Raw genomic sequence first — 26613 nt, 5'->3', positions numbered from 1 at the left:
TTATATAATATATATGTAATGCTGTGTTATTCTCTGAGAGAATTAAAAAAAAGAATCTTCACATTCTAGAAGTTTATAATCTGGTTAGGGAAATAAGATTTACAGGAGGTAAGTCAATATACAAAGCAGTATATGCATTAAATATATGTGAAAAGAGTAAAGCAATACAAATTATAGGAATTCAGAGATTTTATATAGACTGGAATGGTTTGTATATTCCTCACGAAGGAGATAGGACTTAAGGTGGACCTTAATTAATGAAAAGGATTAGGAGAGAGGAGAGAGAAGAGAATTCCATGAGGAAAAACTAGCATATCCCTTGGCTCAGAGTAAGAAATGAGCATGGCATGTTTCAGAGAATAACAAAGAATCCATCCTTACTGTAGTGGAGTGTCATCATGTTGGACAGAAGTAGGAAATAAAATTGAATAGGAACTTTGGGGACAAATTAATGTGGATCTTAAAAGCCAGGCTAAGGAATTTATGCTTTATTCTGTAATCAATGGACAGTCAGTGGTTTCACCAGGACAGTGAGTAAAATAATGTTTTAGGAATATTAAGCTGTAGCAGAGGCAGGGAAGATTGAAGTTGAAAGAGAATTAGGGCAGAGAGAAAGCAGTCATCTTTCTGGCTCAAATTCAATATACTCACCAAGCCAACTTCTGATCTCATTGCGTTTCCACTTAGGAAACCCTTCCTGGGGTGAAAATGCTGAGCTGGGTATATGAATTGCAATCAGCTTGGCAGTTATTTTTCTCACTGTAAATTAACAAATTGACCTTTTGATATAAACAGATCTTTGTAGTTTGGACTGCATGAGCTACTTCTCCCAGTAAATTTTAAGTGACTGTATGATTTTGCTATTTAATACTTAAAACAACAATAATAATAACTATAGAAGCTAACATTTATTCAGCACTTACCATGTGCTGGGCACTGTGCCAAGGGCTTTATATTATTATTTCACTTAAACCTTGAAATAAGGGGAAAACTGAAGCTCAGAGAAGTAAAGTAACTTGCTGTAGGTCATGTAGCTTGACAGCTGAGCTGTCAAACATTACTTATATCATTAGCACAATTTCTTATTAAAATAATTTATAATAGTGTTTTCTATTATCAAGCCACAGTATTTTCATGTATTAGACATTTATAAAAACGTGAATGATAACCCTTGAAGTATTAGATCAACTGAGCTGAGAAAAAAATCCCTGGAGTATAGAAAAGTAACAATTCTAGAGGCCTTTTCCAATCATTGATCTTCATTATTACAAATGGCCTTTTAGATTCTATATTTAAAGTAAACATCTTTATATTTTTAGGTTATTTAATTTTACAAGTGGTTATTACTCAAGTATTGCCTCTAAATTTTGGCATGTTTTCAATAAGTTATTATATATGTATGCCATGCCAGCTATTACCCAATTACCCCAAAAGAACCTTAATTTCTCAGGATCTATGGGTACCAAAAGCAATTTTCTGTAAAATTTTACACACATACACATACACACACATGCATATTACATACCTAATTCTCCCTCAACGTTAATCTTTCCTACTTCTGCTATAGCTTAATATTTGTAAAACAATTATTCTACTCACTCTCCTAATCAAACCTGCTGCTTTTCCACTCGTTACAGAATAAAGCATAAATTCCTTAGCCTGACTTTTTTTTTTTTTTTTTTTTTTTTTTTTTTTTGCGGCACACGGGCCTCTCACTGCTGTGGCCTCTCCCGTTACGGAGCACAGGCTCCGGACGCGCAGGCTCAGCGGCCATGGCTCACAGGTCCAGCCACTCCGCGGCACGTGGGATCTTCCCGGACCAGGGCACGAACCCGTGTCCCCTGCATCGGCAGGCGGACTCTCAACCACTGCGCCACCAGGGAAGCCCTTAGCCTGACTTTTAAGATCCATAATAATTTGTCTCCAAAGTTCCTATCATACATGCAAGAATAATTTTATGTATCTTTTTAACAACTGAATATAATATGGTTTGACAAAATGATGAACTGATAATTCATTTTCGCTATGTAGTGTACCAAAGAGGAAGCAAGCTTACATTGCAAAATCATGTCTAGAATGTCCTGAAGACATTCTAGAACCAGAAATAGATAAAGATTTTGGGGCGTTCTCTTTCATCTAAATGCATATTTGTGGGTAGTACCTGCCTCTAAGTAACAGAATTATTAAAACTTCAACAGTTGAAACTGCAGTATAGTAAGAAAGACCTCTGAATTTGAATGAGGTAATCAGAGATTTACCATTCTGACTTCTAATATCATAGATTAGTTTCACCTGCTTTTGTACTTTATATAAATGAAATCATACTTTAGTACTCAATTGTATCAGGTTTCTTGCACTCAGCTTTATCTGTGAGAGTCACTTATACTGCAGAACTTTTGCTTAAGCAAAGCACAAAGATGTGGAAATACATGGTAGTAGAATAGTAGATGAATAGTAGTTCCACATGGCTAGGGAGTAGGGTGCATAGGAGGGGATAAGGGAGGAGGGGCAGAAGGGAGGGGTGGGAGATGAGACAGGAAAGTTAGGCAAAGATAAGATTTTGAGAGTTCTCAAACGCTACACTTGAACTCTATCCTGTATGAACACAGGGAGTGTCATGATAAGATTTGTATTCTTTAAAGTTAATAATGTTGGCAGTATGAAGGACAGATTGAATGAAAGAAACTGTTAGCAGGGAGGTCAGAGGCAACTACAGTACTAAAGGGGAGAAGTGATCATGTCCTGAGCCAAGGCAGTGGCAGTGAGAAGAGAAAGGAGAAAACAGATTTGAGAACTCTCCTAGAGGGGATTAATAGGACTTTGTGATTGGATATGGGGAATGGAGGAGAGAGAGAAGCCGAAGATGACTGTACTTCTAGCTTGGATGATTGGAGTGGTTGCTGATCCATTTGTCTGAGAATGAAACTTGGGATCAGGTTTCAGTCAGGGTGATAGAGATAAACTGAGTTTGAGGATGTTATGGCAACTGAGAGAGAGGAGAGTGTGGGCAAAAGTGTTAAGCACTGCAGAGGAGTTTACATAGTACGAGGACCGAGATGAGGTCAATGGTAGGATGTACTTGGTGACTTTGTAGAGAATAGTATAGAACAGAGCGGGTGGAAGACAGATTGCAGTGGGTTCTGAGGAGTGTATGAAAGGGAAGATTATATAATCATAGTAAAACTCCCCATTTTGCTTAAATCCATGGGTCATTGTAAAATAAATTATATCAGTCTTGAATTACTTGGATAACCGTCTCTGCCTTTCTTCTTTGCCTTGCCAGTGAAGATCTAATCTGACGCAATATTCAAAGCCCAGTTTCCTTTTGATTATCTATAAAGGTATCAGATTTGAGGTCTTGAAAAATCTTTCAAATTTTACTTGTGGTAATGGCATGATGGGCTGTATATATTAAAGAATACTAATCTTTTTCATTTTCCCCCCCTCCCAGGAAACAGTTTTCCCATGTCAAATAATTAATGAGCATGAGTCATTGATAATGGTGAAGAAACTTTTTGCTACTTCTATCTCATGTGTAACATATCTAAGGGGCCTGTTTCCAGAGAGCTCTTATGAAGAAGGCCATTTGGATGGTAAAGTTTAACTAAATGGTTACTTTGGCTGGTGGAGCCCTTTTCCTCTATTTGGCAGGAGTAAAACTTTACTTTCTCACAGAGTGTGCTAATTTCAAGTCATGGGTTCTTTAAGATCAATTTGCTAATTCATTTTCCATTTTAATTTCACTATGTTTAGTGGTTTTACTTATAGGAACCATTAGTTCCTGGCTAATACCAAATCACCGAATGAAGAGAAAAGAAATATGTATGGACAAGCCCAGTAATTCTAAACTGTACCTACAAAAGCAGCAGCCAGATCGAAATCTACTTGGGTGCTGTACATTTGCACTATTTTGTGTCTCAACTGAATTTTTTTCTTTGAGGTAGACTTTGGCCTTGAGGAATTTTAATTGAGAAGTTTAATTCTTTCTGTTAACATATACAAATATGTGGAAAATATGCATACCCATGCCAAACCCATTTGTTGATTAACATGGATATGTAGACCATTATTATTCTAATCAGCTCTGGTTTTTTCTTAATTTTCTGTCTTTTCTACTTTTCTTCCTTTTATTTCTTATGTCCTTAAACTCATGATCTCATTTCCTTGTATTACAAGCTGTTTCTGTCTCCTTTCCTTCTCTTGTATTAAAAAGAATGTACCTAGGACTCTTCAATTTTTCAAAAATCTTTTTGTTTAAAAAGATGGATTGTGATAACAATTCAGAAAATTTTGCTGATTTGTCATGAAAGTGGGAAAGTATCATTTGGAAAATAAATATAGAAGGCTACAAGTTTCCTTGTAAGATGTTATTTTTCAAAATCTAACTTAACTTTAAATTTCTCACATCTGTATTTAATGATATACTTAGGCCTCATTCCAATTTAATTTTCTTAAACATTTGATTCTCTACATGAGCATCAATGAAATGCATGTGTGCTATAAACACAAAAGCATTATATTTGCAACTGTGACAGCCTCATTTGTGTTATGTCCTCTTTTGGTCTATAGGATATAAATCTGTAATAGTGAAAATGTTTATATGTAGCATATAGTTGCAGTTTCTCCTCTTGTTTGGAATATAGAATTGGAAGAAGACATATTTGGAGTAATTAACTAAGCGCTTACTGTGTGCCAATCACTAACCTGTGCATGGAGGGCAATACCATTGTTTATAGCTTTATTTTTTGTGACAGTTTTAATGGAAGTTATATATCTCCCTCCCAGTGTTTGTACTTAAAGTAGCATATATCATAAAAATGCCCAGTACTCCTAAGTTGCTCTCTTTTTGGCAATCTCTAAATGTTATACCAATATGGAATAATTTTCATATCTCTCAATAGCAATAGAGGTAACATCAATTTTAGGATAGGAAAACAATCTGAAAAGGTGAAGTGATTTATACAAAGTCATACATGAATCAATAATTGATTTTAGACTGATCTAAACCAAAACTTTTAATGTGATTTTCTTATTCTTCCTTCCTATAGTAAGGTAGTCGAATTTCAGATGGAAATTAATATTTGAGAATAATCCATGGAAACATTTTTCATCCTTTTTTTCTTTCATTGAGAGAGAGAGAAATACCAGAGAAGTGATTTGAGACTGAGGTGTACGTTTTAAATTGGTTGATGGAGATGGTCTCAGTACTACCTTATGATAACTTAGAATTCAGCAGAAGCAAAGAAGTGACACAAATTGATTTTGCAACCAAGTCAGTTGTGCTACATTGTAGAAGGGAAGACTGCTAATCTATAATAAAAATGGGAACTAAGTCAATTATCAACATACGATTTATTTTTAAATTAGATATTTAGTGATTCAAAATGTTTTTATAAGCTATAAACTAAGTAAGTTATAAAAATAAAATCATGAAAGGAAATACCCTTATTTAGTATGGACAATTTTAGTGCAACAGACTGTTTCTATTTTTGTAGACCTCAGTTTAAAAATCCTCCGAGAAGATAAAAAATGTCCTGGGTCACTGCATATTATCAGGTGGTAAGTAATTGAAATTCCACCAAAGTTGAACAACATTATTTTTATCATAGCTGAAATTACCCATAAGACTTTATTTGGTAAGATCATTTCCTTAAAACTATTGCCTTCTTCCTTTCTTTCTTTTCATCTTCTTTTTTTTTAATTTCCTAGAAATTGTGTAACAATTATTCAATATTATTTTAAGATACTGATTTAGTTTTGTTTTTGAAGAAAATGGACTTTATATAAGAAAGAAAAATATCAATCAAAATTTGATTACTCATCATATGCATGTCAGTGTCCTAAACATTATGGGAGGCCAAAAGAAAAATAAGATGTGATTCCCTACCTCAAAATTGCTTACATATTATTTATAAAGTACTATCAACATATTAAAAGATATAGGAATTTCTAAAAAATGATTAAATGGGAAAGGTGAAATGGTCATCAATTTAATGTATTTCAAAGCAAGAAACAAATCAGTTTTGTACTTGGGATTCTTTCTGGCTTTGCATCTGGTCCAAATTGACACCAAACATTTATTTCTTGACAGGATTCGAGGTTGTTTTGATGCTTTGGAAAAGAGATACGTAAGAATGTTTTTAAATTTACACCAGGATCAAAGACTCATCCTTTATCCCTTTAAAAGAAAAATTTAGCCTTTATTTTGTTGTTGTGTTTTAACAGTATACCAGTTCCTACATTTGCATTCATGAACCAGTTTCTTTTTATTTTGTGTCTTTGTTGTCCTGTTGATGTCTTGTTTGAATCAATTAGAAATGAAACCCTCATTTTTCTCTTTTACATACTCATATCTTTTTGACCACAGAATTTCCTCTGAAGTCACTGGAAGAGATCCACAGGATGTGGGAAAGGGCAGACAAGAATCTGGCATTTAGCACATTGAACATGTTCAAAATAGTGGCAGTTCAATTTGCAGATATGAAAGGAAAAAATGGACTTGAATAATCGGTTTTTATTCTATGTTAGTTATTTTGTTAGCTATGTTTGGCACATGTATATAACCTGTTCCCTCAAAATAGCTAGTATTGTAGCTTGAATTTTTTTTAATGCAGCTTGAATTTTAAGTGCATTAGATTTTTCTTGCTGCCCAAGACAGCTATGAAGCGTGTAAAAATTAGAGGCTCTAGTCCTAGTTGAAGAGATAATATATAAATGAACTTTCCACCACTGCTTTCTCCTTTCCCCATCTCTGTCTTCTTTTTACTTCTCAATTCCTATTCCTTTAAAAAACCTTAAGGTGAGTAAGCCTTACATTGGATTATTTAGTTGCACTGATATATTTCCTTTTTCATTGAATAGTTATTACTTATGATTTATTCAACACTGACTGGGGGGTTGAGGGATACAAAAATAAAACAGATATGAGATTGTGCACACAAAGAGCTTATAGTCCATGGCAGAAGATAGATGACATGCATGCACGGCTGATGATCAGCTATTGCACACTGGCATAGCTGTACCTGTTGTTAAAATGTTGAAGTACTCTATAGCCAGTGGTAAACGGTTGCTTCTCTGGGATCCCAAATGACTCCCACCATGTCCGCCCCTTCACCCCACCAGTGTCTCTTCTGGGATGTCCCTAGACTGTTCCACAATCTAGCAACTAAAGGGTTGACACCTGGCCCAGGCGGGAGCTTCCAGGAACCCAGCACCAGGGCTAAGTTGGCATCTTTTCTGATTGGTCAGTACCCGTGCCATGTTGGGCTGTTAAATTTTGATTTTTTCATATCAGTTTGATATTTCATTAGAAAGTGATGCATACCAGAGGCAAGATATTGATCATGTGCAAAGGAAGTATGGAAAAGGAGGGGTTATATCCAGTGAGGGACATGAGGGAAATCTTTGGGAGAAAATGACTTTGAAGGCCCTTAGTATTTAGACAGGCCGAGAGGGGAAGAAGGTCCTCACCAGTACACCGAACAGCACTCATTCATTCTCCTTTGTCCGTTCATTTAGCAACATTTCTTGAGTGCCCATCTTTGAGGGGCAGTGAAATATAGTTAAGAGCTCAAGGTTTAGAAGAAGTCAGTCTGAAGTGAATCCTAGTTCTGCCACTTAATACCTGTGTGATCTTGGCACATAACCTACCTCTTGGTAACTTAGCTTCTTTACAATAATAATAAAACGAACCTCTTAGGGTTGTTTGAGAATTAAATGAGTTAATAATCTAAAGCAGTAGTTTTCAAACATTAGCTTGCATCAGAACCACCTGGAGGGCCTGTTAAAACATACATTGCCAGGTTCCACCCCAAAATTTCTGGTGTAAGAATTTTCATTTCAGACAAATTCCAAGTGATGCTGAGACTGCTGGTCTAGGGATCATACTTTCCAAGGCATCACTCTCACCATTGCTCACCATGTTCAAGCACACAAGCATTCGAGAACATGCCAAGTGCCTTTTACCTTTGTACATATTGTTACTTTTGCCTGCAAAATTTTCTTGCCTACCCCACAGCCTTTATCTGGCTAATTCCAATTTATCCTTCAGGTCCCAGCCTAAATATTTACTTCCTCGGGGAGGCCTTCCCTGACAACCACCCCCCCCCCGCACCCCTCTCCCATCTGTTTAATGGTCACAAGCACTCAGTGCTGCTACTTCATAGCAATTAACACAATTGTAATGATGTACCTATCTGTGTGCTTTTTTTGTTCTCTCCTGCTGGTCTGCATGTTCCCTGAGATCAGGGGCCATTTCTATTTTTGAATGAATGAATGAACTATTAATTAAATAATTAATATAAATTAGAGTGTTACTGTGTAGTCTGAAAATCAATTGTATGCAGTAACCAAAACGGCCACACAGTGTCACTAAAGTTTTAGTCTTTTGGGTGAAATAGGTGAATAATTTGATACAAAATTATGGTCCTGAAATTTTCTCATTTGTATCCTAGTTTTTAATAGGCTTGCTTATATCTCTATCTCTGTATCTATATATTCCATTATTCTTCCAAGCAGAATCTGTTTATAGTAATGTAGCTGTAGGGATGGCAGAGATTTTGTAGACTTATATCAGACTTAAAATTTTTTATTTTAGATTACTTTCAAAACGCAAACTGTTTTAGAGATGCTTATGGCATAATTAACTTTTAGTAATAATGAATTATTTTGTATATCTTTTGCCTCCCAAACTAGAATGTAACTTATAGAGACTAAGGATAGTTATCTTCTTTTTTTTTTTTTTCCATCTCTCCCCTCCCCAGCAGAACCTTGGGTATGTAATAGAGACTCACTTGAATGGATGAATAATTAGTATCCATTTCTCTGACCTTCTGAATAGTATTTTTTTCCTACTCAGATCTTTTAATTTGAAAGTCATATTTTAATTAGACTTTATTGAAAATAATAATAATATAGGTGCAAGTGTATAGTAACAATAGTTTTCTTTTCTCTTGAAGCTACACATGGCAGTACTTACAGTAAGTGCACATTTAAAGACCAAGCCTCTGTCTCTGCTTCATTGTCTTTTGGCAAGTGAAATAGTAAAACAGTACTCTCCCCCATCCTCCCTGAATTTCATTGTCTGTCCTATGCATTTTGGAAGAAAAAAAAAAACTCTATCAGAAGTTTTAATAAAAGATCACAATCTACATATTTCTTTGGCATATTATAATACATGAGGAAATATATAGGCTATACTATCTGCTTCATCTATTGGCTATTAGAATTTCATTTTCTGAGTTAATTTACAGACTCAAAGCTCTTTGTTTTTGAAGTTTTACAAACTTTATTGAAGCTTTGTATACTTCCTGGTATATAACATGGTATATGTAGTTAAGAATAGAAGGAAAATGAGAAGATACTATTTTTTTTTTTTTTTTTTTTTGCTGGGCCTCTCACCGCCGCGGCCTCCCCCGTTGCGTAACACAGGCTCCGGACGCGCAGGCACAGCGGCCATGGCTCACGGGCCTAGCCGCTCCACGGCATGTGGGATCCTCCCGGACCGGGACACGAACCCGTGTCCCCTGCATCAGCAGGTGGACTCTCAACCACTGCACCACCAGGGAAGCCTGAGAAGATACTATTGAGAGTCTTAGATATATGAGTTATTTTAAAAATTTTAAACCATAACAAATTACTGTGACTGTAGTGCAGTCGCAGTAATCATAAATATCTGGTTATCAATTTCCTTATAATCAGGGTTCACAGAATGCTCTAAAGACGCTCTATGTTCACAAAATAAGAGCTTATTCTATCTCTAGCTTGAAATATATATCTCAAGATACATATATATATATATTTCAGTACTCAATTAATATAGCACAAATTGAACTCTTCACATAGAAAATGTATTCTGTGGGGAGTAATCTAGTTTCAGAAATTAAATGCTGTTTATTTTTCCTTAAATAGCTTTACACAAATCCGAAGGAACCTGAGGTAAGAACACATAAAGAGATGGGCAGTATATTATATTTAAATATGTTTACCTGAGTTGAGGCCATAAATTATATCACTAGACTACCATATGAACAAAGTAACTCGTAGTGAGCTTTTTCAGTGTGTTTTATTATAAATGTCACCAATTCTTTATTATGAGATTTAAAAAACTACCTAAGGGTATTGGGAAAAAAAACATTGAGTAGAACTGAGCATATTCCCTAACACGTTAACAGTGAGAATCTGTATGAAAACTACCTTTTATTTTTATTTTAAATGATGCTGAATCCTTTCTATTTCTGACCTTTGTGGCATAATGCTAAACTTTTTTTTTTATGGCTAACTTAATTCTCTCCCTTCTGACATTTTCATAGATTTTTTAAGCTTTACCTCTTTACTTCTCTCTCTAAATTTCTCCCCTCTGCTTATTGAATCCTACTCATCCTCAACACCAACTTATGTTTAAAGCTTTCATGAAAGCCTCTTTGGCTGTTTTGTTCACACTAATTTCTCCTTTCTCTAAATTCCTTTCTCCAAATTCCTTTCTCCAGCAGGACCTCACAATTTAACACTCTTAATTAATTCATAAAGATTACTTTATCTCCCTAACCAGATTGTGATTCCTGAGGACAAATCTTGTCTTCTTTTCGATCTCCCAGTGTGAATTCATAGTCCTGGATACGTAATAGTAACTTGTGCTACTTTGAATGACAGCTGTGGCAGTGGCACAAATGGAGGGAGAAGCCCTTCGTTCTTTCTTCTCATTCTATCCTCTATTTTCCTCCCAGCTTTCTTTCCTCTTCCCTTTCCCTTTTGCTTGCTTTCAATTTTCCTCCCCTAAACCTATGGATTTAGCCTAACTGGTAACCTTCACAACTAAGTTAAGTGTTTTTTAGTCTTTAATATCCTTTCTTCTTTGGCAAGATTATAAACAGCTGTTTGAGCAAGGCAAAAGAAAACTGGTGCCTGAGGTGGGTAACAATTCCTCAATGCCCAAGCTAAACCTATTTTTATCTTTGTCTCTAGTTTAGTTTCAATTTTTTTGTTTTCAGTAGGTTTGAGGGGAGGTTTCCCAAAGTAAGATCTCCTGATAAATTGTTAATAAATTGGTCATTTCCTTAGTGCAATAAATTATTATGTTTTCTTATGCATGTAAAACTCATCTGAAACTAATGTTTTTGAGGTAGTGAAATGCTGAGGAAATTGGGCTATCTACAGAAAAATATTACAGAGTGGGAAGAAAACTGTTAAATGAGTTTTGATGCAGGCAATATACATAATAATAAAGTTAGAAAGCAAAAGCTTATTATATACGTTCTGAGCTATCATTTATGACTCAGAAAAAAATATTTTGAACTCTTACACATTATTTCCTATAGCAGTGATCCCTAACCTCTGTGTTCATGGCACACTCTTGATTACTAGAAAATTTGGTGGCATGTTTAAGGGTATTAAAAGACTTAAAAGGACACCAAATGTGTCAGCAATAATTATGGTATAACTATGGCACAGCAATGTTCATAGTGCCTAAAAGTATCCATGGGGTTACACTGTTTTATGGTTGCTCTTTAGCACCAAGTCACTGATAGAACTATTTACCTCTTTGATCTCTTTCTTCTATGTACTCGCAAAACAGCATTCTCACATAAAGTCTTTCTTTGGCATTTATCTGATATGGTGCCATGTTTCTTGACTCATACTGGTAGAAGTATATATTGTCCCCTAAGCAAAACTGCACAAACAGTGACAACATTAATATTTACCTGAAGCAAAAATGCATTTTACACATGGACTAAAATTTGCAGCACTCTTGTGAAGAGTCTGTCATGGTACACCAGTTGAGAACCTCTGTCTTAAATAAGTTTGCTTATCCAGTCCAGAAACCAACAGAGTTTTGGGCATTGCACAAAGCTGTGGTGCTTCTGCACTTGAGGCTTTGTTCTGGTTGCTCCATCTTAAGAAAGAGATGAACTGACGAAACTAACTAAAGTAGTGAAGAGGGCTAGTGTGTCTTTTCTGCAGATACACACTACAGAATGGGTGGAGGGTATTAATAAGATGTGTAAGCCAAAATGTAAATATGTTAAGGAAATTTTTACACAGTTTAATGCATGATAGACCCATAAAGAGTTGCTATATTTGAATATTGTGAGGATTCAAATCCTACTATTTCACCATCTGTTTTTCTTTTTGCCTGTTAGAGGTGGTCAACACCACTTTTAATAGACTGCTTCAGGAACTGAACTATAGATGGTCCCTGCTTCTAGCCACAATATACTTTTAGATACTTTGTTTCTAAAAAATCCTGTAGGATGAAATCCTAATTGAATGTGAACTCTATCCTGGCTGAATATTTATTCATTCAGCAAGTATTAATTGGGTTCCCCTTATGTGCCTGAAACACAGGAGTTAATGGGTAGACTGTCTGGAAGCTTACGTTCTTATGAGGGAGGATAAACAATAAACAAGTAAACAAAACTTAGCAAAACAAGTTTCAGATAGATCGTAATGCTATGAAGAAAATAAAAGTTGGTATGCTGGAGAGTGCTAAGGTGGGAATGGAGGAAGAAAGATTGGAGGGCAGTCCCTGGAAAGCCTCCCTGAGGGGCCACTGTTTGAGCTGAAACTGAAGAAGAGTCACCCCATGCAGGCCTGTGAGAGGTAATAGCATGTGACTGCAGAACAACACAGTAGTTAACATTGCAGGCGCTGGAGTCAAATCCCAGCTCTACTACTTACTAGCTTCATCTATAATGATGTAATAATACCTACTCTGAGTGTGGCTATGTAAGAATGAATAGATGTAGAGCATTTAGGGAAGTGCCCAGATATCATGATTATTATCATCAACTGGAGACAACATTTTCCAGAGTACAGTTGTGTAAAGGCCCAAAGGCAGGAAGGCATCTTGTGTGTTCATGGACAAAGAGGGTGCCCTGAGTCTGGAGCTGAGTGAGTGGGAGGGAAAGAGGCAGGAGATAAGGTCAGAGAGGTAGGCAGGGGGACAGATGAGTAAGGCCCATGGACCAAGGTAAATTCTGGATTTTATTCTAAGGGCAATGGGAAACCATTAACAAAGGAGTGACATGGTCTGATTTGCATTTTCAAAACTTTTTTGGCTATAGAACAGAGAATGAATTTGGAGAAGGAGGAGTAGTTCGGAAGCAAGCAGATCAGATGGAAAGAGATGGTGTTGGCTTGGATAGGGTGAAGAGAATGAAGGTGAAGAGAACCAGATGGACTTGGGATGTGCTTTGGAGATAGACCTGAAAAGTCTTGCCGATGGATTGGAGTGTGGAGGGAGAATGAAAAGCTGTGTATGTTGCTGTTGCTTTGGACCATGTGGATGCATTCAGTATGATTAATAGAAACCATTGGTGAGCAGTTTAAAGACTCATACTTATTAGGCAACACATTAATCTGAAAAGCAGGAGAATGTTTTATGAGGTGTTAAGAAGAGACTAGTGCCTGCTGTAAATATACCTTCCTTGATCAATCAGACTCGGATGGAAGTTATTAAGGATTATCATCTTCTATAAAACAATTACAAACATAACTCTTTTATTAGTAGTTGCACTAGGGACCAAATAATAAAATGTTAATAAAATTATCAGCCACTAAAGGATCTACTCTTGATAGATTTAAAAAAAATAAAAGATAGCTCAGAGTATCAAAAAGCTAGAGCTGGTTGAGAAACATGGGCGGTCAGGAAGAACAGGCATTGTTTACTTGACAGGGCAACTATACCGCATCAATGCATCAACGCATCAACGGAAGAGAGGATATTGTGTATCTAGCCTGTCTGGAGTGAACCTGTTGCTGTAGGCACCTCTATTCTCACATATCTCTGGTATTGTACTCACAAAGCAACATTCTGAACTTGGTTTGATTTCTCAAGTAGACTGTCTTGCTAGAAAAAATCTTTTTCTCTTAAAAATAACTCCATTACAAGTCAGTCTTTTTAGAGTATAAGCACCATGAGCCAGTTTCCCTAGGACCTGCTCACCTATAATTCATGGGATACCAAATCTCAGAATAGACAAAAGTAACAAGAACATTGTGATTTTTTCTGATCAGTCTAACATTCCATTCCCACATTGTCAAGGAACAAACACTGAAATAGATGAATGAAGGGTATTTTTTGTGTTCAGACTTAAATTCATACCCTTGCCTGTCTTTAGCACCTTCTCCAGCTCTGTGTACAGACTACTGTTGACCCTTGAACAACACAAGGGTTAGGGGTGGTGACCCCCAAGCAGTGGAAAATCCATGTATAATTTATGGTAGGTCCTCCATATACACGGTTCCTGTGTATCCTTGGTTCGTCATTCTCAGATTCAACAACCATGAATCATGTACAACTGTAGTATTTACTATTGGAAAAAAATCTGCATGTAAGTGGGCCTGCATGGTTCAAACCCATGTTGTTCAACAGCCAACTGTACATGTATCTGGGTCAACTATTAGCTTCAACTATTAGGCAATCACCTTATTTTAAATGGAGTATATCTCTCATGAGGAAATCTGTCCTTTATTTCTAGCTTATTTATATCTGTTTATATTTGTCCATATTTACAGCTAGCAGACAGCAGTGGTGTCTAGTTTTTAGTGCAGGATCAAAAGAACAAAAATTAAAAAACACCTGATACCATAGACCCTGGTTCCTTTCTGATTTTTTCTAGCTTTCCTGTTGCCATTCTAGTCTTCCCTGAATCACTACAGAATTCTCTCTCTCTCTCTCTCTCTCTTTTTTTTAACATCTTTATTGGAGTATAATTGCTTTACAATGGTTAGTTTCTGCTTTATAACAAAGTGAATCAGCTATACATATACATTTATCCCCATATCTCTTCCCTCTTGCGTTCTCTCTCTCTCTTTTTTTTTCAGGAGGCTCTTAATTGTTCTCATGGTTCCCACTTCTCTGCACTCTTAAAATAGCCAAGGTGATCTTAAAAAATGCAGATTACTACCATGCTTAAAACCCTTCAATGGACTTCTGGTTTACTTGGAATAAAGTCCAAACCCCTTAGTTAACAAGGCCCCACAACTTTCTCTACAACCTCATCTCCTATACTCTCCCCCTTGCTCACTCATCGTCAGCCATTTGGCCTTCTCTGTGATCCTAGAAGAGGCTTCCTTTCCTACTGTAGAGCCTTTGCATTGATGTTTCTTCTGCTGGGGTGCCCTGCTCTCCCCTAGCTCTGCACATGGCTGACCTCTCTCATCAATGAGGCTCAGCTCAAACATCACCTCTTCAGTGAGGCCTTCCTTGGCCCTTCCAAACCAAATCACCACCTCTCCCTTCTGTACTCTGTCACAGCATCTGCTTCATATTGTTCACAGCTCTTATTACTACCTGAAATTATTTTATTTGTTTACTTGTTTATTGTCTGTGTTTTCCAGAAAAACAGGGACCTTTTCTGTCATGTTCACCATAGTGACTCCACTGCCTGACACAAAGTAGACATTCAATAAATATCCTTATCATGAATGAATGGTTTCTTAACTAGTTCCACTGTTATTTACCTAAGCTGGGTCAGACACTTGACTCTGTGCTTTAGCTTCTCCAGCTTTAAGATGGTAACAAGAGATTATGCCATCTAACTCATTTTCAGCATGGAGGAGAAAAATTGTTATCTTTATATCTGGAAATATTACTCCTGAATAATGTAATGCTATAAAACAAGTATGTAGGAGGTATAGTAGGTATACAATGAAAGTGTTCCTTACCTATTATCAGATAAGATTCTGGATTTTTAAAAAATAATTTCTTTCTCTATTCCCTTTGCTATTTCTAGAAAGTGACTGAGATATACCAGTTCAAATTCAAATACACAAAAGAAGGAGCCACTATGGATTTTGACAGGTAGAATCTAATTGTTTAATGAACATGAGAAATATGTAGGATTGAGGTAAACATAAGCTTCTTGAGGCCAGAGGTAGGTCTTATACTTCCTTTGTAACTTCCCCCAACAATCCCACAAAAACCACTATTATGAAAAGGGACTGTAAAAATTGTTTAAATTTCTGAAATCCATAGATGAAGCCAGTAGGAGAAGAGGCTTCCTTTGCTTCTTTCCTTCTTCTCCTATAGGTGATATTAGTAGGGTCTAAAGGCAATTTAGTGGTTAAGAGTTCTAATTCCTAAGGCAGAAAGATCTAGCTTGGAACCCCAGCTCTGACTATTACTGGTCATTTAACTTTGGACAGAATAATAAACCTCCCTAAATATTAGTATTCTTATCTGCAGAGTGGAATTAATAATATCTACTTCATATGGTTGCTGTGATTATTAAATTATACTGCATATACAAAGGTTTACCCATGCCTGGCACATAATAAACACACAGTAAATTGTACCTAGTGGTGGGGATGGTGGTGGTCTTTGGAGGCAATGGTGGTTGGTGGGTGGCACAGCAGTAGAAATTATATTAATGAGGCTGTCTATGTGGTGTTGATTGAAGAACTCCATGAGGCTCTATCTAGCCACTAATTCAAAGTTCCTCAATTGTTATGCCAAGATATTAACCCTTTCTACCCTCAATATAGCCAGATCAGGACTGGGGTAGATGAAACCCCTGCGCTATTTACCTATAGACACAAATATTCTCATCTGTTTACCCCAGTGTGTCATACAAATATAATTATCTATGTGTCCCTGTATGGAAAAGACTGGAAAGCACTGCATTTTCCTATCAAGTCTGAAATTCCAAGTTTTAGATATACTAATGGGTTAAATAACAAGGACAAGGACATTTACTTCAGAAGGTCCTTAGTAAAGATGGAGATGTTTTGTTGAGGAGCAACATTTATTCCCCTCCCAGTAGCTTTTGGATTCAGATAGAGCTAAGTATTGCTGATGAGACGGAACAGAAGTGGGGAGGGTGGATGATGGAGAAAAACCTTGGGTGGTAGAAAGCTGCACCTCAGGGGGATGAGTTTCTCTGAAAGGAATAACACTGAAGAGAAATGTGGCCTAATTCTCAATTTTCCATACTATTAGCTCTGTCTCATCATTTATTATTACAACTTTAATGATTTCTCTCCAAGATTCACACCCTTGATTATCTTCTCATTTGTGAAATATATGGACAGCATTAGGATGTGAAGTGGAAGTAAGTTCTAGGAACAAGAATTAAGGTACTAACCATCATTAGCTAACATCTGTATAACACTTTACAGATTGTTCAGCACTTTTCACACATATTCTCTCACATAAAACAGCTGCCTTTTACTCTCTGTACAACTGACAAGCAGATTAATCTCTTTTGTTATGAAGGCACATATGTCTAGAGGTGAACAGTAAAACATAAATGGCCGAATCTGGGACTTCCCTGGTGGTCCAGTGGTTAAGACTCCGTGCTCCCAATGCAGGGGGACCGGGTTCGATCCCTGGTCAGGGAACTAGATCCCACATTCCGCAACTAAAAGTTCTCTCACACCGCAATGAAGATCCCGCGTGCTGCAACTAAGGCCCGGCAGAGCCAAATAAATAAATAAATATTTTTAAAAAGAAAAAAGAAGAAATGGTCAAATCATTTACTAAGGGGAAGAGAAGGTAATGCATACGTGACCAAAGGTGGGCATTTGTTCAAGTGATTGTTCACACAAAATTACCTTATCACCTCTTCTATAGTAAAGAAAATTTTCCTTTTAAAAGAGTACAAGGGAGTCTTGAAAATGATTTTACATGAGTATTATTTTATGAATATGGTGTATACTGAAGGATCACAAGTGCTACATGGCAATAGCCCCTCCCTCTCATTACCTATTTCAAATTTGGTTAAATCCTGGTAGACAAAACTTTAAGTTTTTCAAAACTGAAAAAGGAGCAAATGTGATTCCTTAATGTTTGTTTTATGAATTGACACTATCTCTAGTAGTTCAATTACTAAGGATTATTTTTCAGTATTGAGAAAGGCATTGTAAAAATATATTGCAGTCATAGTCCTTGGAAACTACTCAAATGTGAGACTAATTGGGGAAAAAATTTTGGAGAGAAATAAAAAATGTTTAGAGTTGGAAGGTAATTTAGTCCAACTTGTCCATTCATTCATTAATACAACAAATGTTTATTGAGTACTTAATATAGTTGGGCACTAAACTTAGTACAGTGGAGATGAAAAATATAGCCATTCATAGTCTAGAGGGGACATACAGTTACAAACAGGGGTGAGGTATAGGGATTACCAGGGAAGACTTCCCTGAAGAGATGACACATGAGATGGGTATTAAAGGATAAATTCGGTAGAGTCAGGAAAAGAAGTGGGAAAAGCACAGTACAAGCAAAGTGAACAGCACATACAAATGCACAGGAGTAAGAAGGAACTGGGTAGTAGTTGCAGATGAAGGTGGAGGTGAGTGTGTGGTTGGTTGTGAAAGGCATTGTACACACACTGTTCTCAAATTTGATTGAAAGGTGATGGATATAATAGAAGAAACTTAAGCAAGAGAATGACATGAGTGGATTTTCCTATTAGGATATTATTTTGGTAGTAGTGTGGAGAATGTTTTGCAGTGTGGGCAAGAAGAAAAGCAGGAAGAATAGTCAGTCATTGTCATAATCCATGTAAGAGTGAGAAGGGGATGCCTCTGAGAGATAACCAGATGGTACAAAGGCCCAGAGCTGATGATTGATTTAACTTGGAGAGGTATAGAAATGTGTGTAAGCTTATCTCACATAGGAGCTAACTGACACAGAGTGTCTAAGTGACTTGACCGGGGTCATTCAGCCAGTTAGCAGCAGAGCCAATATTAAATGTCAAGTCCATTGTTCTCACTATTATAGTATGCAGTTATTTGTAAATCAGATTTTTAAAAAATCAGGTCACATTGAAAATGTCTTAAAGGGAACTTGCTACTTAAGAAATCCTTTGTATATACATTGCAAAAAGTACAATAACTCCTCTAATTTACATTCTAAAATAGTCTCAAGAGTGTCCTGAGTTTATATTTATCTGATCATATAGTAAAAAGTTTTGTTCTTTTTAAAATAGATTTTCAGTATTATATGTGATTGAAAAGTATGCTGTTTTTCTATGTGGTTATAGCAGTAGCACAACCTTCGAAAGTGGGACAAACAGTGAAGATGTTAAGAAAGCCAGTGTTCTACTGTTGCGTAAATTGTACATGATGATGCAGAACCTTGGACCCCTTCCTAATGATGTTATACTTACTATGAAACTCCACTACTATAATGCAGGTAGGTGGAGACCTCTAGTCAAATTCCTTCTTCAGTGGTGAAGTAAATGTTTTGGATAAATAGAAGGATTTTGGCAATCATTTGAAAGAGATGTCTGTTGTTACCCATGAAAGATTATGCTGACTTGTTCTCCTGAAACTCAACCGTTTTCTCGGTTTTCTGCCCTTTTCATTTTGCAGTGACCCCACATAACTACCATCCCCCTGGTTTTAAAGAAGGGGTAAACTCACACTTCCTGCTGTTCGAGGGGAAGCCTGTAAACCTGCAAGCGGGATTGGTCTCCACTGGCTTTCATAGCATGAAATTAAAAGTCACAACTGAGGCCACCAGAGTGTCTGATTTGGAGAACAGAGTCTTTCAGGAGAGCAGCACTACAGAGATCGCCCATCAGGGTCTAGACTGTGATGAAGAGGAAGAGGAAGAGGAATGCAACAATCACGTAAGGCAAAGCTGTAGCGACTGTCCATTGCTTCAGTTAAACCCAGTTGACATTTTTCAGTTCACACACAGGTCATATCATAGTAACAGGATCCAATGGAGTGTGCCGGGTGTAAAAACTGAAACAAAACTAGCCCCTAACCTCGAGTCTTTATTCTAAAAAAGCTATTCTAAAAAAACTATCTTTGAGAAGGAAATATACTCTGTTAGATGAAGTGGTCCATGGCTAGGAGAAAAAAAGACTTTCTAATATACTTCTTTTTATAAAAGGTACCCATGAATTTAGGAAATTTTGGATTTTCTATAACTTATAAGAGCATATTAAACATTTAAAAATATTATAGGTGTTTATTCATACTCACTGCAAGTATAAGTAAGTTCTTGATTACTGGGGTAGAAAATTGTTATGGATAAACCTAAGTCAGAGTGCATTCATTTTCACTGCTGTAGATTATTCTATTCTTGACAGACATTCTTTCTTCCTCTGCAGTTGTTATAAACATTCATGTATATACCTCCTCGTACACATATGCAAGAGTGTCTCCAGGGAATATACCAAAGAGTTCTAGGGCTTGCACATTTTCAACTTTATTAGGTAATGAAAAACTGTTCTCTAAAATGGTTGTACCAATTTATGCTCCACCAAAAGTGGAGGGAGTGCTGTACATTATTGTCAATACTTTTTTTTTTAAGTAATACTTTAAATTTTATTTATTTATTTATTTATGGCTGCATTGGGTCTTTGTTGCTGCGCGCGGGCTTTCTCTAGTTGCAGCGAGTGGGGCTACTCTTTGCTGGTGCGCGGGCTTCTCATTGCGGTGGCTTCTCTTGTTGGGAAGCACAGGCTATAGACACGCGGGTTCAGTAGTTGTGGCTTGCGAGCTCTAGAGCGCAGGCTTAGTAGTTGTGGCGCATGGGCTTAGTTGCTCTGCGGCATGTGGGATTTTCGCGGACCAGGCCTCGAACCCATGTCCCCTGCATTGGCAGGCAGATTCTTAACCACTGCGCCACCAGGGAAGTCCCCTTGTCAATACTTAATTTTACCCAAGTTTATGTTTTCTGCCTAACTCCTGGATGTAAATGGTAATGCTTCATGATTTGATTTTGATTTGCATTTCCCTGATTATTAATGAGTTTAAGCATCTTTTCATGTATATTGGCTGTTCTGGTTTTCTTATGTATAAAGTAACTGTTCAAGTCTTTCATGCATTTTTCTATTAGATTATTTATCTTTTCCTCATTGATTTAAAAATATGTTCTGAATAGTAATTATTTTTCATTATTTATGTTGCAATTTTTTTTCAGGTTTGTGGCTTGTCTCTTCACTTTCTTTAAGATGTTTTTTGCTAAAGAGAAGTTCTTAATTTTTTTTTTTGAGAAGTTGTTAATTTTAATGTAGTCAACTCTTTTCCTCTAATATGTGCTTTTGGATATTAAGAAATTCTTCCTTATCTGAGTTCATTTTTAATATTCTCCTCTATTTTGTTATAAAAAATTTAAGGTTTTTCTTTTTACATATTTATTCCACTTGGAGTTTATTTTTATTTGTGGGGTAAGGTAGACCAGACCCCTTTTACATTTTAAAATCCAAGTATAATATACATACAGAAAAATACATATATCATAGTGATACAGCTCAATAAATATTCACAAACTGAACACCAGGGCTGGGATGAGAGTGAGGCAAACAAGGTAAGAGTGAGTACCACCTTAAATATTACTTCCTAGGTTTCTTGTTTGCCTCACCCCATTCCAGCCCTAATGAATACACATGTGAAATCAGCACCCAGATCAAGAAACAAAATACTACCAGCACCTTGAGAAAACTCAGTCTTACTTTGCAGTCACTGTTCTACTCAACAGCAGTATCTCTATCCTGGCTTCTATTAGCATAGATTAGTTTCTCTTGTTTTTTATTTTATAGATGTGGAATCATGGAGTATGAAACATTTTTTCACTGCTTTGAACATGTCTTTTAGTGAAATACATACACATTTCTGGAGGGAATAGATTTACTAGGAGTAGAATTGCTGGGTCACAGGATATGAGTACATTTAGCTTCAATAGATACTACAAAACAATTTCCAAAGTGCTTTTGCCAATTTACACTTCCATCAGCAAGTTTTGGTTGCTCCACATCCTCATCAACTGTTGGCATTTTCCATCTTTTTAATTTTAGCCATTCTGGTGGGTGTGTAGTGGTAGGTCATTGTGGTTTTAATTTGTAGTTTCCTGATGACTAATGAAGATGAGCACATTTTCACATGTTTATTGGCCATGTTGGATGTCCTCTTTCGTGAAATGTCTTTTCAAGTCATTTGTCATTTTTCTATTGGGTTCTATTGGGTTTGTCTTTCATTCTTATGGATTTGTAGGAGTTCTGAATATATATTCCACATATAAGTCCTTTGTCAGATACATGTATTGTGAATATCTCTTCAACTTTCTAACTTGCCTTTTTACTCTCTTAACGGTGTATTGTGATGAACAGAATATTAATTTTAATATAGTTCAACTTATCAATCTTTTCGGCTATCTTCGGCAGTTTTTATTTAAAAATTTTTATCCACTCTAAAGTTTACAGAGATGTACTCTATGTTTTTCTCTAACAAGGAGAAATAGCTGCAGAAACAGAAGTGATTTTTTTTTTTTTTTAATTTATTTTTATTTTTTTTGCGGTACGTGGGCCTCTCACTGTCGTGGCCTCTCCCGTTGCGGAGCACAGGCTCCAGACGCGCAGGCTCAGCGGCCATGGCTCACGGGCCCAGCCGCTCCGCAGCATGTGGGATCTTCCCGGACCGGGGCACGATCCTGTGTCCCCTGCATCAGCAGGTGGACTCTCAACCACTGCGCCACCAGGGAAGCCCCAGAAGTGATTTTTAAAATTATAAGATACCTCCATGAATAACATCATACCAAAAATATAAATAACTGACCTTTCTCTCCCCTATCTTCAAGTATTTATATATTTTGGTGTGACGTTATTCATGGAGGTCTCATAATTTTAAAAATTGCTTCTGCTTCTGTAGTTATTTTCCTGTTTTTATATCTGGTATTTATTTGTGCCCCATTCATTTTTCTTGGTTAGATTGGCCCCAAATCAGTATTTTTTATTACTCTTTTCAAAGTCATCTTTTTTTTTTTTTTTGCGGTACGCGGGCCTCTCACTGTTGTGGCCTCTCCCGCTGCGGATCACAGGCTCCGGACGCGCAGACCCAGCGGCCATGGCTCACGGGCCCAGCCACTCCGCGGCAGGTGGGATCCTCTCGTACCGGGGCAAGAACCCGTGTCCCCTGCATTGGCAGGCGGACTCTCAACCACTGCGCCACCAGGGAAGCCCTCAAAGTCATCTTTTAGTTGTGCTGATCTCTTCTGTTGCTTTGTTTTTCTATTTTGCTCATGTTTTGTTTTTATCTTTGCCTTCTTCTATTTCTCTGGTTTGGTTTTGTCTCCCTTATTCCAAACTGATCTCTCCATCAATATATAGACATATATATTCTACGAGTACCTCGAATTCAGTATCAAATGGAATTTCAACTTCTTACCAAACATGCTCTTCTTCCTCCCAGGTTCCTTATCTTTGTATTTCATTAAAACTTTACCAAGCAGCCTGACCAGGAATGTGTTCAACTCCTATTTTCTTCTCACTTTTCACAGCCTTTTGGTTGCCATTTCTGTCTGTTTTGTATCTGAAATACTTCTCCAGTCTGGCCCTATTGCCACTGTACTGATTCAGGCTGTCATCATTGCTTTCTTGGTGAAGGACAGCTGAGCCTCCTAACTGAGTCTCCCTGATGACAGCATTGCCCCTCTAATTTGTCTTCCAGAGTGCCAGAGAGTGAGGGTACTAAAACTATGATGATCATTTTCAAATATTTCAAGTTGATTTATTTTGTGTAATTTCAAAGGTCAGAATGAGAGCCAGAAAATGAAAATTACATTGGCTGGGTGAGGTGTGCAGAGGTTGATTTTGGCTCAAGAGAAGAACTTTCTCTTAAAAAAAATTTTAAAGCAATATCATAATGATACTAAAGTAATTTAAAAAGCAGTGCAAATCTTCCAGCTGTCCTACCATCCCATCCCATCACTACTGTTTTCTTTCCTTTTTTTTTTTTTGGCCACACCACGGCATGGGGGGTCTTAGTTCCCCAACCAGGGATCAAATTTGTGCCCCCTGCAGTGGAAGCACAGAGTCTTAACTGCTGGACTGCCAGGGAAATCCCTGTTTTCATTTTTATATTTTCCATCCCATCTAGTCTTTTTCCACAGATATACATATTTATACATGATTTTAATCATGGTATAAATATAAATTTGTTTTATTGATAATTTTATACTTAATATTAATTTTATAACTATGTCCTACCTTACTCTTCATATTTTTAATTTTAATGAACTTTTTTTTCCATTTAGGTATTATACCATTTTCCTACATTAAATATTTAAGTTAATTCCTGATTTTACTACTATAAATGGTGTTGTAATAAATACCTTTGTATGTATGGCAGAATTTTCCCTTATTTTCTAAGGGTATAGTATCAGGAGTGAAATTTACAGAGCCTGAAAATTTGTATAGCTCTCAAATGAGTATTATCATTTTCCAGAAGCTTCCAGCTTCTCTACCTCCTCAGGATGGATTTTCTAAAAAAGACAACTACTTGATAAAACTGACTGTCTTGAGAAGGGTGAACGCTTTGTCGACAGCTGTGTTCAAGTACAGGTATATACTATGTTCAAGATAGAGTACAGATGATTGTCTCTAGGGTGTTGCAAGAGAAAATCATGATTTAGGGGGAAGGTTGAACTAGACTGACCTCTGAGGTCCCGTCCATGCTAAGATTCCCTGGGTTATATTTTGAATTCCTATTAAGAGAATAATGCCCTACTAAGCACTGTGAGGAAAATTAAGACATATAAAATATAGTTTCTACCTTTGAGAACTCTAGCTGAAGAGACAATATCTACATGATATAAAGAAAAATAATACTGGAGAGTATATGAATGATAGAAATAATATTAACTAACAATACTGAGCATGATACTCAGGGCTTCACATGTATTATCACTTTAAATCTTCCCAGCTATTTTATGAGGTAGATTCTATTATTATCCTGATTTTACAAAGGAGAAAACTGAAACTTAGAGAAATTAGCCCAAGGCTACAGATACAGTGAATAAGTAGCAGTGCCAGAATTCAAATCAAGGCAGTTGAACTCCAAAGCCTGTGCTCTTAGGATACAGAAATAAAGGTAAACTGGCACTGTGTAGGAAGGTTTCATTGAGTTGATTTTATGGATACATCAGTTTGATTGGCAGAGATTAGGGCAGAGGACGTTCCAGGCAAGTTGGAAATTACAGTGTGGTAGCATCAGAACTTCTGTCTCTATGATTTGGAATTCCAATTCTGAACCTTCCACATCTTTTCCTGTATCCTACCTGGCTTTGCTGAAATCTCTACTTTTCATAAACTTTAACCCAAAGATTTTTAAAAGCTTTTTTAAATAGTAAAATTTTTCTATTAAAATATAAAGTTTACAAAATCTTGATCAAAACAGCTTATACTGCTTTTTCACCAGTGATCCATAGTAAAGAAGTAATTTAACATAATCATCTTGTGAGGTTATTGTAAGATTGAAAAAAATATTTTAATACAATTTTCTTTTTCAGGTTATTTCTTATCTCAGTCACAGAAAGACAAATATAAAAGATTTCTACCAGTAGTTGAAATTATTCAATATTTGTACTCTTCATTTTCTGGTGTGATCCTTAAGATCTGAAGAACAATGTAAAACTGAGATCATAGTTTGGCAATGGATTCAGAAATGATTAAAGGAGATAAACTTGAAATTTAAAATTTCTTAGATGATAAGAACTCTTTTTTTTTTCCTTTTTTTCTTTTTTGCGGTACGCGGGCCTCTCACTGTTGTGGCCTCTCCCGTTGCGGAGCACAGGCTCTGGACGCGCAGGCTCAGCGGCCATGGCTCACGGGCCCAGCCGCTCCGCGGCATGTGGGATCCTCCCGGACCAGGGCACGAACCCGTGTTCCCTGCATCGGCAGGCGTACTCTCAACCACTGCACCACCAGGGAAGCCCAAGAACTCTTTTTTTTTTTTTTTTCAAAATTTATTTATTTATTTATTATTTTTGGCTGTGTTGGGTCTTCGTTTCTGTGCGAGGGCTTTCTCTAGTTGCGGTGAGCGGGGGCCACTCTTCATCGCGATGCGCGGGCCTCTTACTATCGCAGCCTCTCCTGTTGTGGAGCACAGGCTCCAGACGCGCAGGCTCAGCAGTTGTGGCTCACGGGCCTAGTTGCTCCGCGGCACGTGGGATCTTCCCAGACCAGGGTCCGAACCCGTGTCCCCTGCATTGGCAGGCAAGTTCTCAACAACTGCGCCACCAGGGAAGTCCCCAAGAACTCTTAAAACCTAACTCCACTTGGAAAATAGGACACAGAACCCAAGTAAAGAGACCAAGGAATCCCAGGACGAAACAGGGTTATGTAGAACTGTCTGAAAAACCCTGTCCCAAATGTGTCCTTATTTTATCTACCTCTGCGACATCTTCAGGACAGGTCTTACTTCCTTGTAGGGGTGGTTTAAGCTTAAGGCCTTAGGTAGTAAGGACACACAAACACAGTGGCACCTCACAGTACTCTGTGAAGTTGGACCTGTTTTCTCTGTTTCAGTCAGCTGGACGGATAGCAATAGACATATACACTAGAGAGAGGCTCTTGGACAGGTTTCTTTTTTTTTTTTTGCGGTATGCAGGCCTCTCACTGTTGTGGCCTCTCCCGTTGCGGAGCACAGGCTCCGGACGCGCAGGCTCAGCGGCCTTGGCTCACGGGCCCAGCCGCTCCACAGCATGTGGGATCCTCCTGGACCCGGGCACAAACCCGTGTCCCCTGCATCAGCAGGCGGACTCTCAACCACTGCGCCACCAGGAAAGCCCTGGATAGGCTTTTTTAAAGAATTCACCTATATGGTGACAATAACCACATGTTCTGGAATTGGTTGTAGAATCTTATTTAAATTTTATGC

General features: G+C 37.3%; 1 protein-coding gene across 2 annotated transcripts in view; it reads left to right on the top strand.

The window, feature by feature from the left end:
• Positions 1-26613, top strand: part of HORMAD2 (HORMA domain containing 2) — a 74470-nt gene that overhangs the window by 6265 nt on the left and 41592 nt on the right. Inside the window, exons 2-10 of one of the 2 annotated variants that reach the window (XM_065890024.1) lie at positions 3452-3593; positions 5496-5559; positions 6092-6128; positions 8958-8978; positions 9910-9936; positions 15735-15802; positions 18069-18077; positions 18990-19138; positions 19318-19577. In XM_065890024.1, coding sequence (XP_065746096.1) covers positions 3452-3593; positions 5496-5559; positions 6092-6128; positions 8958-8978; positions 9910-9936; positions 15735-15802; positions 18069-18077; positions 18990-19138; positions 19318-19577 — 777 coding nt within the window. Of the gene's footprint in view, positions 1-3451; positions 3594-5495; positions 5560-6091; positions 6129-8957; positions 8979-9909; positions 9937-15734; positions 15803-18068; positions 18078-18986; positions 19139-19317; positions 19578-26613 lie in introns of both variants that reach the window. The other variant, XM_065890025.1, reaches the window with a different exon arrangement.

This window comes from Phocoena phocoena, chromosome 13, assembly GCF_963924675.1.
Source record: "Phocoena phocoena chromosome 13, mPhoPho1.1, whole genome shotgun sequence".
Classification (NCBI taxonomy): domain Eukaryota; kingdom Metazoa; phylum Chordata; class Mammalia; order Artiodactyla; family Phocoenidae; genus Phocoena; species Phocoena phocoena.
The sequence above is the reverse complement of the archived record's forward strand: the minus strand, read 5'-3'. Positions and strand labels throughout refer to the sequence as shown.